General features: G+C 41.5%; 1 protein-coding gene across 1 annotated transcript in view; it reads right to left on the bottom strand.

Annotated features, from left to right (window-relative positions):
- The window catches only part of LOC139374079 (WD repeat domain 19), a 75,295-nt gene that overhangs the window by 8,428 nt on the left and 54,168 nt on the right, over positions 1 to 12,699 (bottom strand). The window contains exons 24-29 of the mRNA XM_071115065.1: positions 5,731 to 5,877; positions 4,874 to 4,998; positions 4,537 to 4,646; positions 3,020 to 3,088; positions 1,278 to 1,355; positions 876 to 972 (exon numbers count right to left, since the gene is read on the bottom strand). Of these exons, the coding sequence (XP_070971166.1) occupies positions 876 to 972; positions 1,278 to 1,355; positions 3,020 to 3,088; positions 4,537 to 4,646; positions 4,874 to 4,998; positions 5,731 to 5,877 (626 nt within the window). The remainder of the gene's footprint in view (positions 1 to 875; positions 973 to 1,277; positions 1,356 to 3,019; positions 3,089 to 4,536; positions 4,647 to 4,873; positions 4,999 to 5,730; positions 5,878 to 12,699) is intronic.

Genomic DNA, 12,699 nt, shown 5'->3' with positions numbered 1-12,699 from the left:
CTATATATATATATATATATGTGAGTGTGTACCTGCAGACTGCTCCTCTCTCTCTCTCTCTATATATATATATATATATATATATATATATATATATATATATATATATATATATATATATATATATATATATATGTGTGTGTACCTGCAGACTGCTCCTCTATATATATATATATATATATATATGTGAGTGTGTACCTGCAGACTGCTCCTCTCTATATATATATATGTGAGTGTGTACCTGCAGACCGCTCCTCTCTATATATATATATGTGAGTGTGTACCTGCAGACCGCTCCTCTCTATATATATATATGTGAGTGTGTACCTGCAGACTGCTCCTCTCTATATATATATATGTGAGTGTGTACCTGCAGACCGCTCCTCTCTATATATATATATATGTGAGTGTGTACCTGCAGACTGCTCCTCTATATATATATATATATATATATGTGAGTGTGTACCTGCAGACCGCTCCTCTCTATATATATATATGTGAGTGTGTACCTGCAGACTGCTCCTCTCTCTATATATATATATATGTGAGTGTGTACCTGCAGACTGCTCCTCTCTATATATATATATGTGAGTGTGTACCTGCAGACTGCTCCTCTCTCTATATATATATATATGTGAGTGTGTACCTGCAGACTGCTCCTCTCTATATATATATATGTGAGTGTGTACCTGCAGACTGCTCCTCTCTCTCTATATATATATATATGTGAGTGTGTACCTGCAGACTGCTCCTCTCTCTCTATATATATATATATGTGAGTGTGTACCTGCAGACTGCTCCTCTCTATATATATATATGTGAGTGTGTACCTGCAGACTGCTCCTCTCTATATATATATATATGTGATTGTGTACCTGCAGACTGCTCCTCTCTAGCGATGATGATGGCAGTACACGCTGCCTCTCTGTACTGCAGCAGGCCCATGTAGAGACGGAACAGGTACTTGGCATCCTGGGAGGAGGGGGAAGACAACACCACTACTCAGTGATAGGCTCCCTGTCAGATGGCAGCCAATCAGACAGAGAGAGCAAACGCACGGATTGGGTGGCAGGTGGAGGGGTGGGGACAGAGAGCCCACACAATGCTTATAGTGTAAAATACAAATCTCTCTCACAGACAGACAGACAGACAGACAGACAGACAGACAGACAGACAGACAGACAGACAGACAGACAGTGAAAGAAAAGCCAAGCGACTATTTCAATCAATTAAAGACAGACAGACAGATATTGATAAGTTAGTATAATATTGATTACCTTGGGCATGCCGTCACTTTCCCCCATCAGGTAATCAATCAGCTGATTGGTCAAAGACTCATCCTTGGCTTGGCCCACCTGGAAAACACACACACACAGTCTTGTATAACTAACCTTGTGGGGACACACTTACCCTAAACACACAGTCTTGTATAACTAACCTTGTGGGGACACACTTACCCTAAACACACAGTCTTGTATAACTAACCTTGTGGGGACACACTTACCCTAAACACACAGTCTTGTATAACTAACCTTGTGGGGACACACTTACCCTAAACACACAGTCTTGTATAACTAACCTTGTGGGGACACAATTCCGTCCTATTCAAAATATTATTTTCCCTAACCCATACTCTTAACCCTAGTTCCTAACCCATACTCTTAACCCTAGTTCCTAACCCATACTCTTAACCCTAAACCCTAGTTCCTAACCCATACTCTCAACCCTAGTTCCTAACCCATACTCGTAACCCTAGTTCCTAACCCATACTCTTAACCCTAGTTCCTAACCCATACTCTCAACCCTAACCCATACTCTCAACCCTAGTTCCTAACCCATACTCGTAACCCTAGTTCCTAACCCATACTCTCAACCCTAACCCATACTCTCAACCCTAGTTCCTAACCCATACTCTTAACCCTAGTTCCTAACCCATCCTAACCCATACTCGTAACCCTAGTTCCTAACCCATACTCTCAACCCTAGTTCCTAACCCATACTCGTAACCCTAGTTCCTAACCCATACTCTCAACCCTAACCCATACTCTCAACCCTAACCCATACTCTCAACCCTAACCCATACTCTTAACCCTAGTTCCTAACCCATACTCTTAACCCTAGTTCCTAACCCATACTCTCAACCCTAACCCATACTCTTAACCCTAGTTCCTAACCCATACTCTCAACCCTAGTTCCTAACCCATACTCGTAACCCTAGTTCCTAACCCATACTCTCAACCCTAACCCATACTCGTAACCCTAGTTCCTAACCCATACTCTCAACCCTAGTTCCTAACCCATACTCCTAACCCTAGTTCCTAACCCTAAACCCTAGTTCCTAACCCTAGTTCCTAACCCATACTCTTAACCCTAGTTCCTAACCCATACTCTTAACCCTTAACCCTAGTTCCTAACCCTAACCCTAGTTCCTAACCTATACTCTTAACCCTAGTTCCTAACCCATACTCTTAACCCTAGTTCCTAACCCATACTCTTAACCCTAGTTCCTAACCCATAGTCTTAACCCTAGTTCCTAACCCATAGTCTTAACCCTAAAACTAACCTTAGCTCGTAGCTTAACCCTAACCCTAGTTCCTAACCCTAATTCTAACCTTAACCCTAACCCTAGTTCCTAACCCATACTCTTAACCCTAAACCTACAACTAACCTTAGCTCCTAACCCTAATTCTAACCTTAACCCTAACCCTAGTTCCTAACCCATACTCTTAACCCTAAACCTAAAAATAACCTTAGCTCCTAACCCTAATTCTAACCTTATCCCTAACCCTAGTTCCTAACCCATACTCTTAACCCTAAACCTAAAACTAACCTTAGCTCCTAACCATAATTCTAACCTTAACCCTAACCCTAGTTCCTAACCCATACTCTTAACCCTAAACCTACAACTAACCTTAGCTCCTAACCCTAATTCTAACCTTAACCCCCCTAGAAACAGTTAAATACACACACACACACACACACACACACACACACACACACACACACACACTCCTGTCACCGTCTCTATAGCCATCTCGATGGCCAGGTTGTCATCAGTGTTGGGACATTTCAGGAAGTGCTTCAGGGCCTGAGAGAGAGAGAGAGAGAGAGAGAGAGAGAGAGGGGGGGGGGGGGGGTGAGTGAGTGAGTGAATGGGCCAATTTATTAATGGGGGGTGGATGGATGAATGGATAGATAGATAGATAGATAGAGAGTACTTTGCTGTACTGATAGATAGATATAGATAGATAAATACTTTGCTGTACTGATAGATAGATAGATAGATAGATAGATAGATAGATAGATAGATAGATAGATAGATAGATAGATAGATAGATGAGTACTTTGCTGTACTGATAGATAGATAGATAGATAGATAGATAGATAGATAGATAGATGAGTACTTTGCTGTACTGATAGATAGATAGATAGATAGATGAGTACTTTGCTGTACTGATAGATAGATAGATAGATAGATATATAGATGAGTACTTTGCTGTACTGATAGATATATAGATAGATAGATAGATAGATAGATGAGTACTTTGCTGTACTGATAGATAGATAGATGAGTACTTTGCTGTACTGATAGATAGATAGATAGATAGATAGATAGATGAGTACTTTGCTGTACTGATAGATAGATAGATAGAGAGTACTTTGCTGTACTGATAGATAGATAGATAGATAAATACTTTGCTGTACTGATAGATAGATAGATAGATAGATAGATAGATAGATAGATAGATGAGTACTTTGCTGTACTGATAGATAGATAGATAGATGAGTACTTTGCTGTACTGATAGATAGATAGATGAGTACTTTGCTGTACTGATAGATAGATAGATAGATAGATAGATAGATGAGTACTTTGCTGTACTGATAGATAGATAGATAGATAGATAGATAGATAGATAGATAGATGAGTACTTTGCTGTACTGATAGATAGATAGATAGATAGATAGATAGATGAGTACTTTGCTGTACTGATAGATAGATAGATAGATAGATAGATAGATGAGTACTTTGCTGTACTGATAGATAGATAGATAGATAGATGAGTACTTTGCTGTACTGATAGATAGATAGATAGATGAGTACTTTGCTGTACTGATAGATAGATAGATAGATGAGTACTTTGCTGTACTGATAGATAGATAGATAGAGAGTACTTTGCTGTACTGATAGATATAGATAGATAAATACTTTTCTGTACTGATAGATAGATAGATAGATAGATAGATAGATAGATAGATAGATAGATGAGTACTTTGCTGTACTGATAGATAGATAGATAGATAGATGAGTACTTTGCTGTACTGATAGATAGATAGATAGATAGATAGATCGATGAGTACTTTGCTGTACTGGTAGATAGATAGATCGATAGATAGATAGATAGATAGATAGATGAGTACTTTGCTGTACTGATAGATAGATAGATAGATAGATAGATAGATAGATGAGTACTTTGCTGTACTGATAGATAGATAGATAGATAGATAGATAGATAGATAGATAGATAGATGAGTACTTTGCTGTACTGGCCACACTTGTGGAAGAACCTCCCAGCCTGCAGGTGTTTGTTCTCCCCCTGGAAGTAGAGAGCCATACTCTGGTAGTCCTCCTGGGTGGCCTCAGAGCCTGCACACACACACACACACACACACACACACACACACACATTCACTACTTTCCACTGATTATGATGCATCAACACTAACAGTGTCCCGCACAGACTCCCCCCTCCTCCCAGCCCCTCCCCCCCTCTCAGCCCCCAGACACCCCCCTCCTCCCCGTAGACACACAGACCCCCCCACCCCCCAGCCCAGACCCCCTCCCTCCCCGTAGACACAGACAGAGAGACTGACTGATGATGTCAGCGTAGCTGTCCATCTGCCCGTGTTGCTGTGCCAGCTGGAAGGCCTCGTCGTTACAGTGGGACAACACCAGGAACTGGATGGCTGAGCCGTAGTCACTTAGACGCAGGAAGAACCTGAAACACACACACACACAGATAGACATAAACACACAGACTCACACAAACACACACACACACACACACACACAGAGATAGACATAAACACAGACTCACACACACACACACACACACACACACACACACACACACACACACACACACACACACACACACACACACAGATAGACAAACACACAGACTCACAAACACACACACACACCACTTAGAATCATAATAAAAGTAGAGTTTGTCTCGCTGACTGACTGTCTGTCTGACTGACTGTCTCGCTGACTGACTGTGTCTCGCTGCCTGACTGTCTGTCCCGCAGCCTGACTGTCTGTCTCGCAGCCTGACTGTCTGTCTCGCAGCCTGACTGTCTGTCTCGCAGCCTGACTGTCTGTCTCGCAGCCTGACTGTCTGTCTCGCAGCCTGACTGTCTGTCTCGCAGCCTGAATGTCTGTCTCGCAGCCTGACTGTCTGTCTCGCAGCCTGACTGTCTGTCTCGCTGCCTGAATGTCTGTCTCGCAGCGTGACTGTCTGTCTCGCAGCCTGACTGTCTGTCTCGCAGCCTGACTGTCTCGCTGACTGACTGTCTGTCTTGCTGCCTGACAGTCTCGCTGACTGTCTGTCTAGCTGCCTGACTGTCTGTCTCACTGCCTGACTGTCTGTCTCACTGCCTGACTGTCTCTCCCTCTGACTGTGTGACTGTCCCTCTGACTGTGTGTCTCGCTGCATGACAGTCCCCACCTGGCAACCATCTTGGCCCCGTCGATGCTCTGCGTCTCCCTGACAATGCGGACGGCGTCTTCAGGGTTGTTGAGGTGATCCAGCAACACCCGGATCACGTTGTCCCAGTCCCTGGCACTCTCATAGGCCTGGGCAGCCTCCTTAAACCTGACACACACAACATTATCACAGTCCCTCACACAGCCTCCTTAAACCATAATATTATCCCTCACACTGCCTCCTTAAACCATAATATTATCCCAGTCCCTCACACTGCCTCCTTAAACCATAATATTATCCCTCACACTGCCTCCTTAAACCATAATATTATCCCTGACACTGCCTCCTTAAACCATAATATTATCCCTCACACTGCCTCCTTAAACCATAATATTATCCCTCACATTGTCTCCACAAACCATAATATTATCCCAGTCCCTCACACTGGCTCCTTAAACCATAATATTATCCCTCACACTGCCTCCTTAAACCACAATATTATCCCTCACACTGACTCCTCAAACATAATATTATCCCTCACACTGCCTCCTTAAACCATAATATTATCCCTCACACTGCCTCCTTAAACCATAATATTATCCCTCACACTGCCTCCTTAAACCATAATATTATCCCAGTCCCTCACACTGCCTCCTTAAACCATAATATTATCCCAGTCCCTCACACTGTCTCCTTAAACCATAATATTATCCCAGTCCCTCACACTGCCTCCTTAAACCATAATATTATCCCTCACACTGCCTCCTTAAACCATAATATTATCCCTCACACTGACTCCTTAAACCATAATATTATCCCAGTCAATAACATTGTATCCTTAAACCATGATATTATCCCAGTCCCTCACACTGCCTCCTTAAACCATAATATTATCCCAGTCCCTCACACTGTCTCCTTAAGCATAATATTATCCCAGTCCCTCACACTGCCTCCTTAAACCATAATAGTATCCCTCACACTGGCTCCTTAAACCATAATATTATCCCTCACACTGCCTCCTTAAACCATAATATTATCCCAGTCCCTCACACTGGCTCCTTAAACCATAATATAATCCCTCACACTGCCTCCATAAACCATAATATTATCCCTCACACTGCCTCCTTAAACCACAATATTATCCCAGTCCCTCACACTGCCTCCTTAAACCATAATATTATCTCAGTCCCTCACACTGCCTCCTTAAATCATAATATTATCCCTCACACTGCCTCCTTAAACCATAATATAATCCTCACACTGCCTCCTTAAACCATAATATTATCCAAGTCCCTCACACTCTCTCCTTAAACCATAATATTATCCCTCACACTGTTTCCTTAAACCATAATATTATCCCTCACACTGCCTCCTTAAACCATAATATTATCCCTCACACTGCCTCCTTAAACCATAATATTATCCCAGTCCCTCACACTGCCTCCTTAAACCATAATATAATCCCTCACACTGCCTCCTTAAACCATAATATTATCCCAGTCCCTCACACTGCCTCCTTAAACCATAATATTATCCCAGTCCCTCACACTGCCTCCTTAAACCATAATATTATCCCTCACACTGACTCCTTAAACCATAATATTATCCCTCACACTGCCTCCTTAAACCATAATATTATCCCAGTCCCTCACACTGTCTCCTTAAACCATAATATTATCCCTCACACTGCCTCCTTAAACCATAATATTATCCCTCACACTGACTCCTTAAACCATAATATTATCCCTCACACTGACTCCTTAAACCATAATATTATCCCTCACACTGCCTCCTTAAACCATAATATTAACCCTCACACTGCCTCCTTAAACCATAATATTAAGCCTCACACTGTCTCCTTAAACCATGATATTATCCCTCACACTGCCTCCTTAAACCATAATATTATCCCTTACACTGCCTCCTTAAACCATAATATTATCCCAGTCCCCCACGTGGCCTCCTTAAACCATACAATTATCCCAGTCCCCCACACGGCCTCCTTAAACCATAATATTATCCCTCACACTGTCTCCTTAAACCATAATATAATCCCTCACACTGCCTCCTTAAACCATAATATTATCCCAGTCCCTCACACTGCCTCCTTAAACCATAATATTATCCCTCACACTGCCTCCTTAAACCATAATGTAATCCCTCACACTGGCTCCTTAAACCATAATATTATCCCTCACACTGCCTCCTTAAACCATAATATAATCCCTCACACTGGCTCCTTAAACCATAATATTATCTCAGTCCCTCACACTGTCTCCTTAAACCATAATATTATCCCAGTCCCTCACACTGCCTCCTTAAACCATAATATTATCCCTCACACTACCTCCTTAAACCATAATATTATCTCAGTCCCTCACACTGACTCCTTAAACCATAATATTATCCCTCACACTGTCTCCTTAAACCATAATATTATCCCAGTCCCTCACACTGGCTCCTTAAACCATAATATTATCCATCACACTGCCTCCTTAAACCATAATATTATCCCTCACACTGCCTCCTTAAACCACAATATTATCCCTCACACTGACTCCTTAAACCATAATATTATCCCTCACACTGCCTCCTTAAACCATAATATTATCCCAGTCCCCCACACGGCCTCCTTAAACCATAATATTATCCCTCACACTGTCTCCTTAAACCATAATATAATCCCTCACACTGCCTCCTTAAACCATAATATTATCCCAGTCCCTCACACTGCCTCCTTAAACCATAATATTATCCCAGTCCCTCACACTGCCTCCTTAAACCATAATATTATCCCTCACACTGTCTCCTTAAACCATAATATTATCCCAGTCCCTCACACTGCCTCCTTAAACCATAATATTATCCCAGTTCCTTACATTGTCTCCTTAAACCATGATATTATCCCAGTCCCTTACATTGTCTCCTTAAACCATGATATTATCCCAGTCCCTCACACTGGCTCCTTAAACCAAAATATAATCCCTCACACTGCCTCCTTAAACCATAATATAATCCCTCACACTGCCTCCTTAAACCATAATATTATCCCAGTCCCTCACACTGACTCCTTAAACCATAATATTATCCCAGTCCATCACACTGTCTCCTTAAACCATAATATTATCCCAGTCAGTCACATTGTCTCCTTAAACCATGACATTATCCCAGTCCCTCACACTTCCTCCTTAAACCATAATAGTATCCCTCACACTGACTCCTTAAACCATAATATTATCCCAGTCCGTCACACTGGCTCCTTAAACCATAATATTATCCCTCACACTGCCTCCTTAAACCATAATATTATCCCCGTCCCTCACACTGACTCCTTAAACCATAATATTATCCCAGTCCATCACACTGTCTCCTTAAACCATAATATTATCCCAGTCAGTCACATTGTCTCCTTAAACCATGATATTATCCCAGTCCCTCACACTGGCTCCTTAAACCATAATATAATCCCTCACACTGCCTCCTTAAACCATAAAATTATCCCTCACACTGCCTCCTTAAACCATAATATTATCCCAGTCCCTCACACTGCCTCCTTAAACCATAATATTATCCCAGTCCATCACACTGTCTCCTTAAACCATAATATTATCCCAGTCCCTCACACTGCCTCCATAAACCATAATATTATCCCTCACACTGCCTCCTTAAACCACAATATTATCCCAGTCCCTCACACTGCCTCCTTAAACCATAATATTATCTCAGTCCCTCACACTGCCTCCTTAAATCATAATATTATCCCTCACACTGCCTCCTTAAACCATAATATAATCCTCACACTGCCTCCTTAAACCATAATATTATCCAAGTCCCTCACACTCTCTCCTTAAACCATAATATTATCCCTCACACTGTTTCCTTAAACCATAATATTATCCCTCACACTGCCTCCTTAAACCATAATATTATCCCTCACACTGCCTCCTTAAACCATAATATTATCCCAGTCCCTCACACTGCCTCCTTAAACCATAATATAATCCCTCACACTGCCTCCTTAAACCATAATATTATCCCAGTCCCTCACACTGCCTCCTTAAACCATAATATTATCCCAGTCCCTCACACTGCCTCCTTAAACCATAATATTATCCCTCACACTGACTCCTTAAACCATAATATTATCCCTCACACTGCCTCCTTAAACCATAATATTATCCCAGTCCCTCACACTGTCTCCTTAAACCATAATATTATCCCTCACACTGCCTCCTTAAACCATAATATTATCCCTCACACTGACTCCTTAAACCATAATATTATCCCTCACACTGACTCCTTAAACCATAATATTATCCCTCACACTGCCTCCTTAAACCATAATATTAACCCTCACACTGCCTCCTTAAACCATAATATTAAGCCTCACACTGTCTCCTTAAACCATGATATTATCCCTCACACTGCCTCCTTAAACCATAATATTATCCCTTACACTGCCTCCTTAAACCATAATATTATCCCAGTCCCCCACGTGGCCTCCTTAAACCATACAATTATCCCAGTCCCCCACACGGCCTCCTTAAACCATAATATTATCCCTCACACTGTCTCCTTAAACCATAATATAATCCCTCACACTGCCTCCTTAAACCATAATATTATCCCAGTCCCTCACACTGCCTCCTTAAACCATAATATTATCCCTCACACTGCCTCCTTAAACCATAATGTAATCCCTCACACTGGCTCCTTAAACCATAATATTATCCCTCACACTGCCTCCTTAAACCATAATATAATCCCTCACACTGGCTCCTTAAACCATAATATTATCTCAGTCCCTCACACTGTCTCCTTAAACCATAATATTATCCCAGTCCCTCACACTGCCTCCTTAAACCATAATATTATCCCTCACACTACCTCCTTAAACCATAATATTATCTCAGTCCCTCACACTGACTCCTTAAACCATAATATTATCCCTCACACTGTCTCCTTAAACCATAATATTATCCCAGTCCCTCACACTGGCTCCTTAAACCATAATATTATCCATCACACTGCCTCCTTAAACCATAATATTATCCCTCACACTGCCTCCTTAAACCACAATATTATCCCTCACACTGACTCCTTAAACCATAATATTATCCCTCACACTGCCTCCTTAAACCATAATATTATCCCAGTCCCCCACACGGCCTCCTTAAACCATAATATTATCCCTCACACTGTCTCCTTAAACCATAATATAATCCCTCACACTGCCTCCTTAAACCATAATATTATCCCAGTCCCTCACACTGCCTCCTTAAACCATAATATTATCCCAGTCCCTCACACTGCCTCCTTAAACCATAATATTATCCCTCACACTGTCTCCTTAAACCATAATATTATCCCAGTCCCTCACACTGCCTCCTTAAACCATAATATTATCCCAGTTCCTTACATTGTCTCCTTAAACCATGATATTATCCCAGTCCCTTACATTGTCTCCTTAAACCATGATATTATCCCAGTCCCTCACACTGGCTCCTTAAACCAAAATATAATCCCTCACACTGCCTCCTTAAACCATAATATAATCCCTCACACTGCCTCCTTAAACCATAATATTATCCCAGTCCCTCACACTGACTCCTTAAACCATAATATTATCCCAGTCCATCACACTGTCTCCTTAAACCATAATATTATCCCAGTCCCTCACATTGTCTCCTTAAACCATGACATTATCCCAGTCCCTCACACTTCCTCCTTAAACCATAATAGTATCCCTCACACTGACTCCTTAAACCATAATATTATCCCAGTCCGTCACACTGGCTCCTTAAACCATAATATTATCCCTCACACTGCCTCCTTAAACCATAATATTATCCCCGTCCCTCACACTGACTCCTTAAACCATAATATTATCCCAGTCCATCACACTGTCTCCTTAAACCATAATATTATCCCAGTCAGTCACATTGTCTCCTTAAACCATGATATTATCCCAGTCCCTCACACTGGCTCCTTAAACCATAATATAATCCCTCACACTGCCTCCTTAAACCATAAAATTATCCCTCACACTGCCTCCTTAAACCATAATATTATCCCAGTCCCTCACACTGCCTCCTTAAACCATAATATTATCCCAGTCCATCACACTGTCTCCTTAAACCATAATATTATCCCAGTCCCTCACACTGCCTCCTTAAACCATAATATTATCCCTCACACTGCCTCCTTAAACCATAATATTATCCCTCACACTGCCTCCTTAAACCATAATATAATCCCCCACACTGCCTCCTGAAACCATAATATTATCCCAGTCCCTCACACTCTCTCCTTAAACCATAATATTATCCCTCACACTGTTTCCTTAAACCATAATATTATCCCTCACACTGCCTCCTTAAACCATAATATTATCCCTCACACTGCCTCCTTAAACCATAATATTATCCCAGTCCCTCACACTGCCTCCTTAAACCATAATATTATCCCAGTCCCTGACACTGCCTCCTTAAACCATAATATTATCCCTCACACTGCCTCCTTAAACAATAATATTATCCCAGTCCCTCACACTGCCTCCTTAAACCATAATATTATCCCAGTCCCTGACACTGCCTCCTTAAACCATAATATTATCCCTCACACTGCCTCCTTAAACCATAATATTATCCCAGTCCCTCACACTGCCTCCTTAAACCATAATATTATCCCTCACACTGACTCCTTAAACCATAATATTATCCCAGTCAATCACATTGTCTCCTTAAACCATGATATTATCCCAGTCCCTCACACTTCCTCCTTAAACCATAATAGTATCCCTCACACTGACTCCTTAAACCATAATATTATCCCAGTCCCTCACACTGGCTCCTTAAACCATAATATTATCCCAGTCAATCACATTGTCTCCTTAAACCATGATATTATCCCAGTCCCTCACACTGGCTCCTTAAACCATAATATAATCCCTCACACTGCCTCCTTAAACCATAATATTATCCCTCACAC

This window comes from Oncorhynchus clarkii, chromosome 19 (assembly GCF_045791955.1).
Source record: "Oncorhynchus clarkii lewisi isolate Uvic-CL-2024 chromosome 19, UVic_Ocla_1.0, whole genome shotgun sequence".
Classification (NCBI taxonomy): Eukaryota; Metazoa; Chordata; class Actinopteri; order Salmoniformes; family Salmonidae; genus Oncorhynchus; species Oncorhynchus clarkii.
Note: the sequence above shows the minus strand (reverse complement) of the source record. Positions and strands in the feature narration are given on the sequence as shown.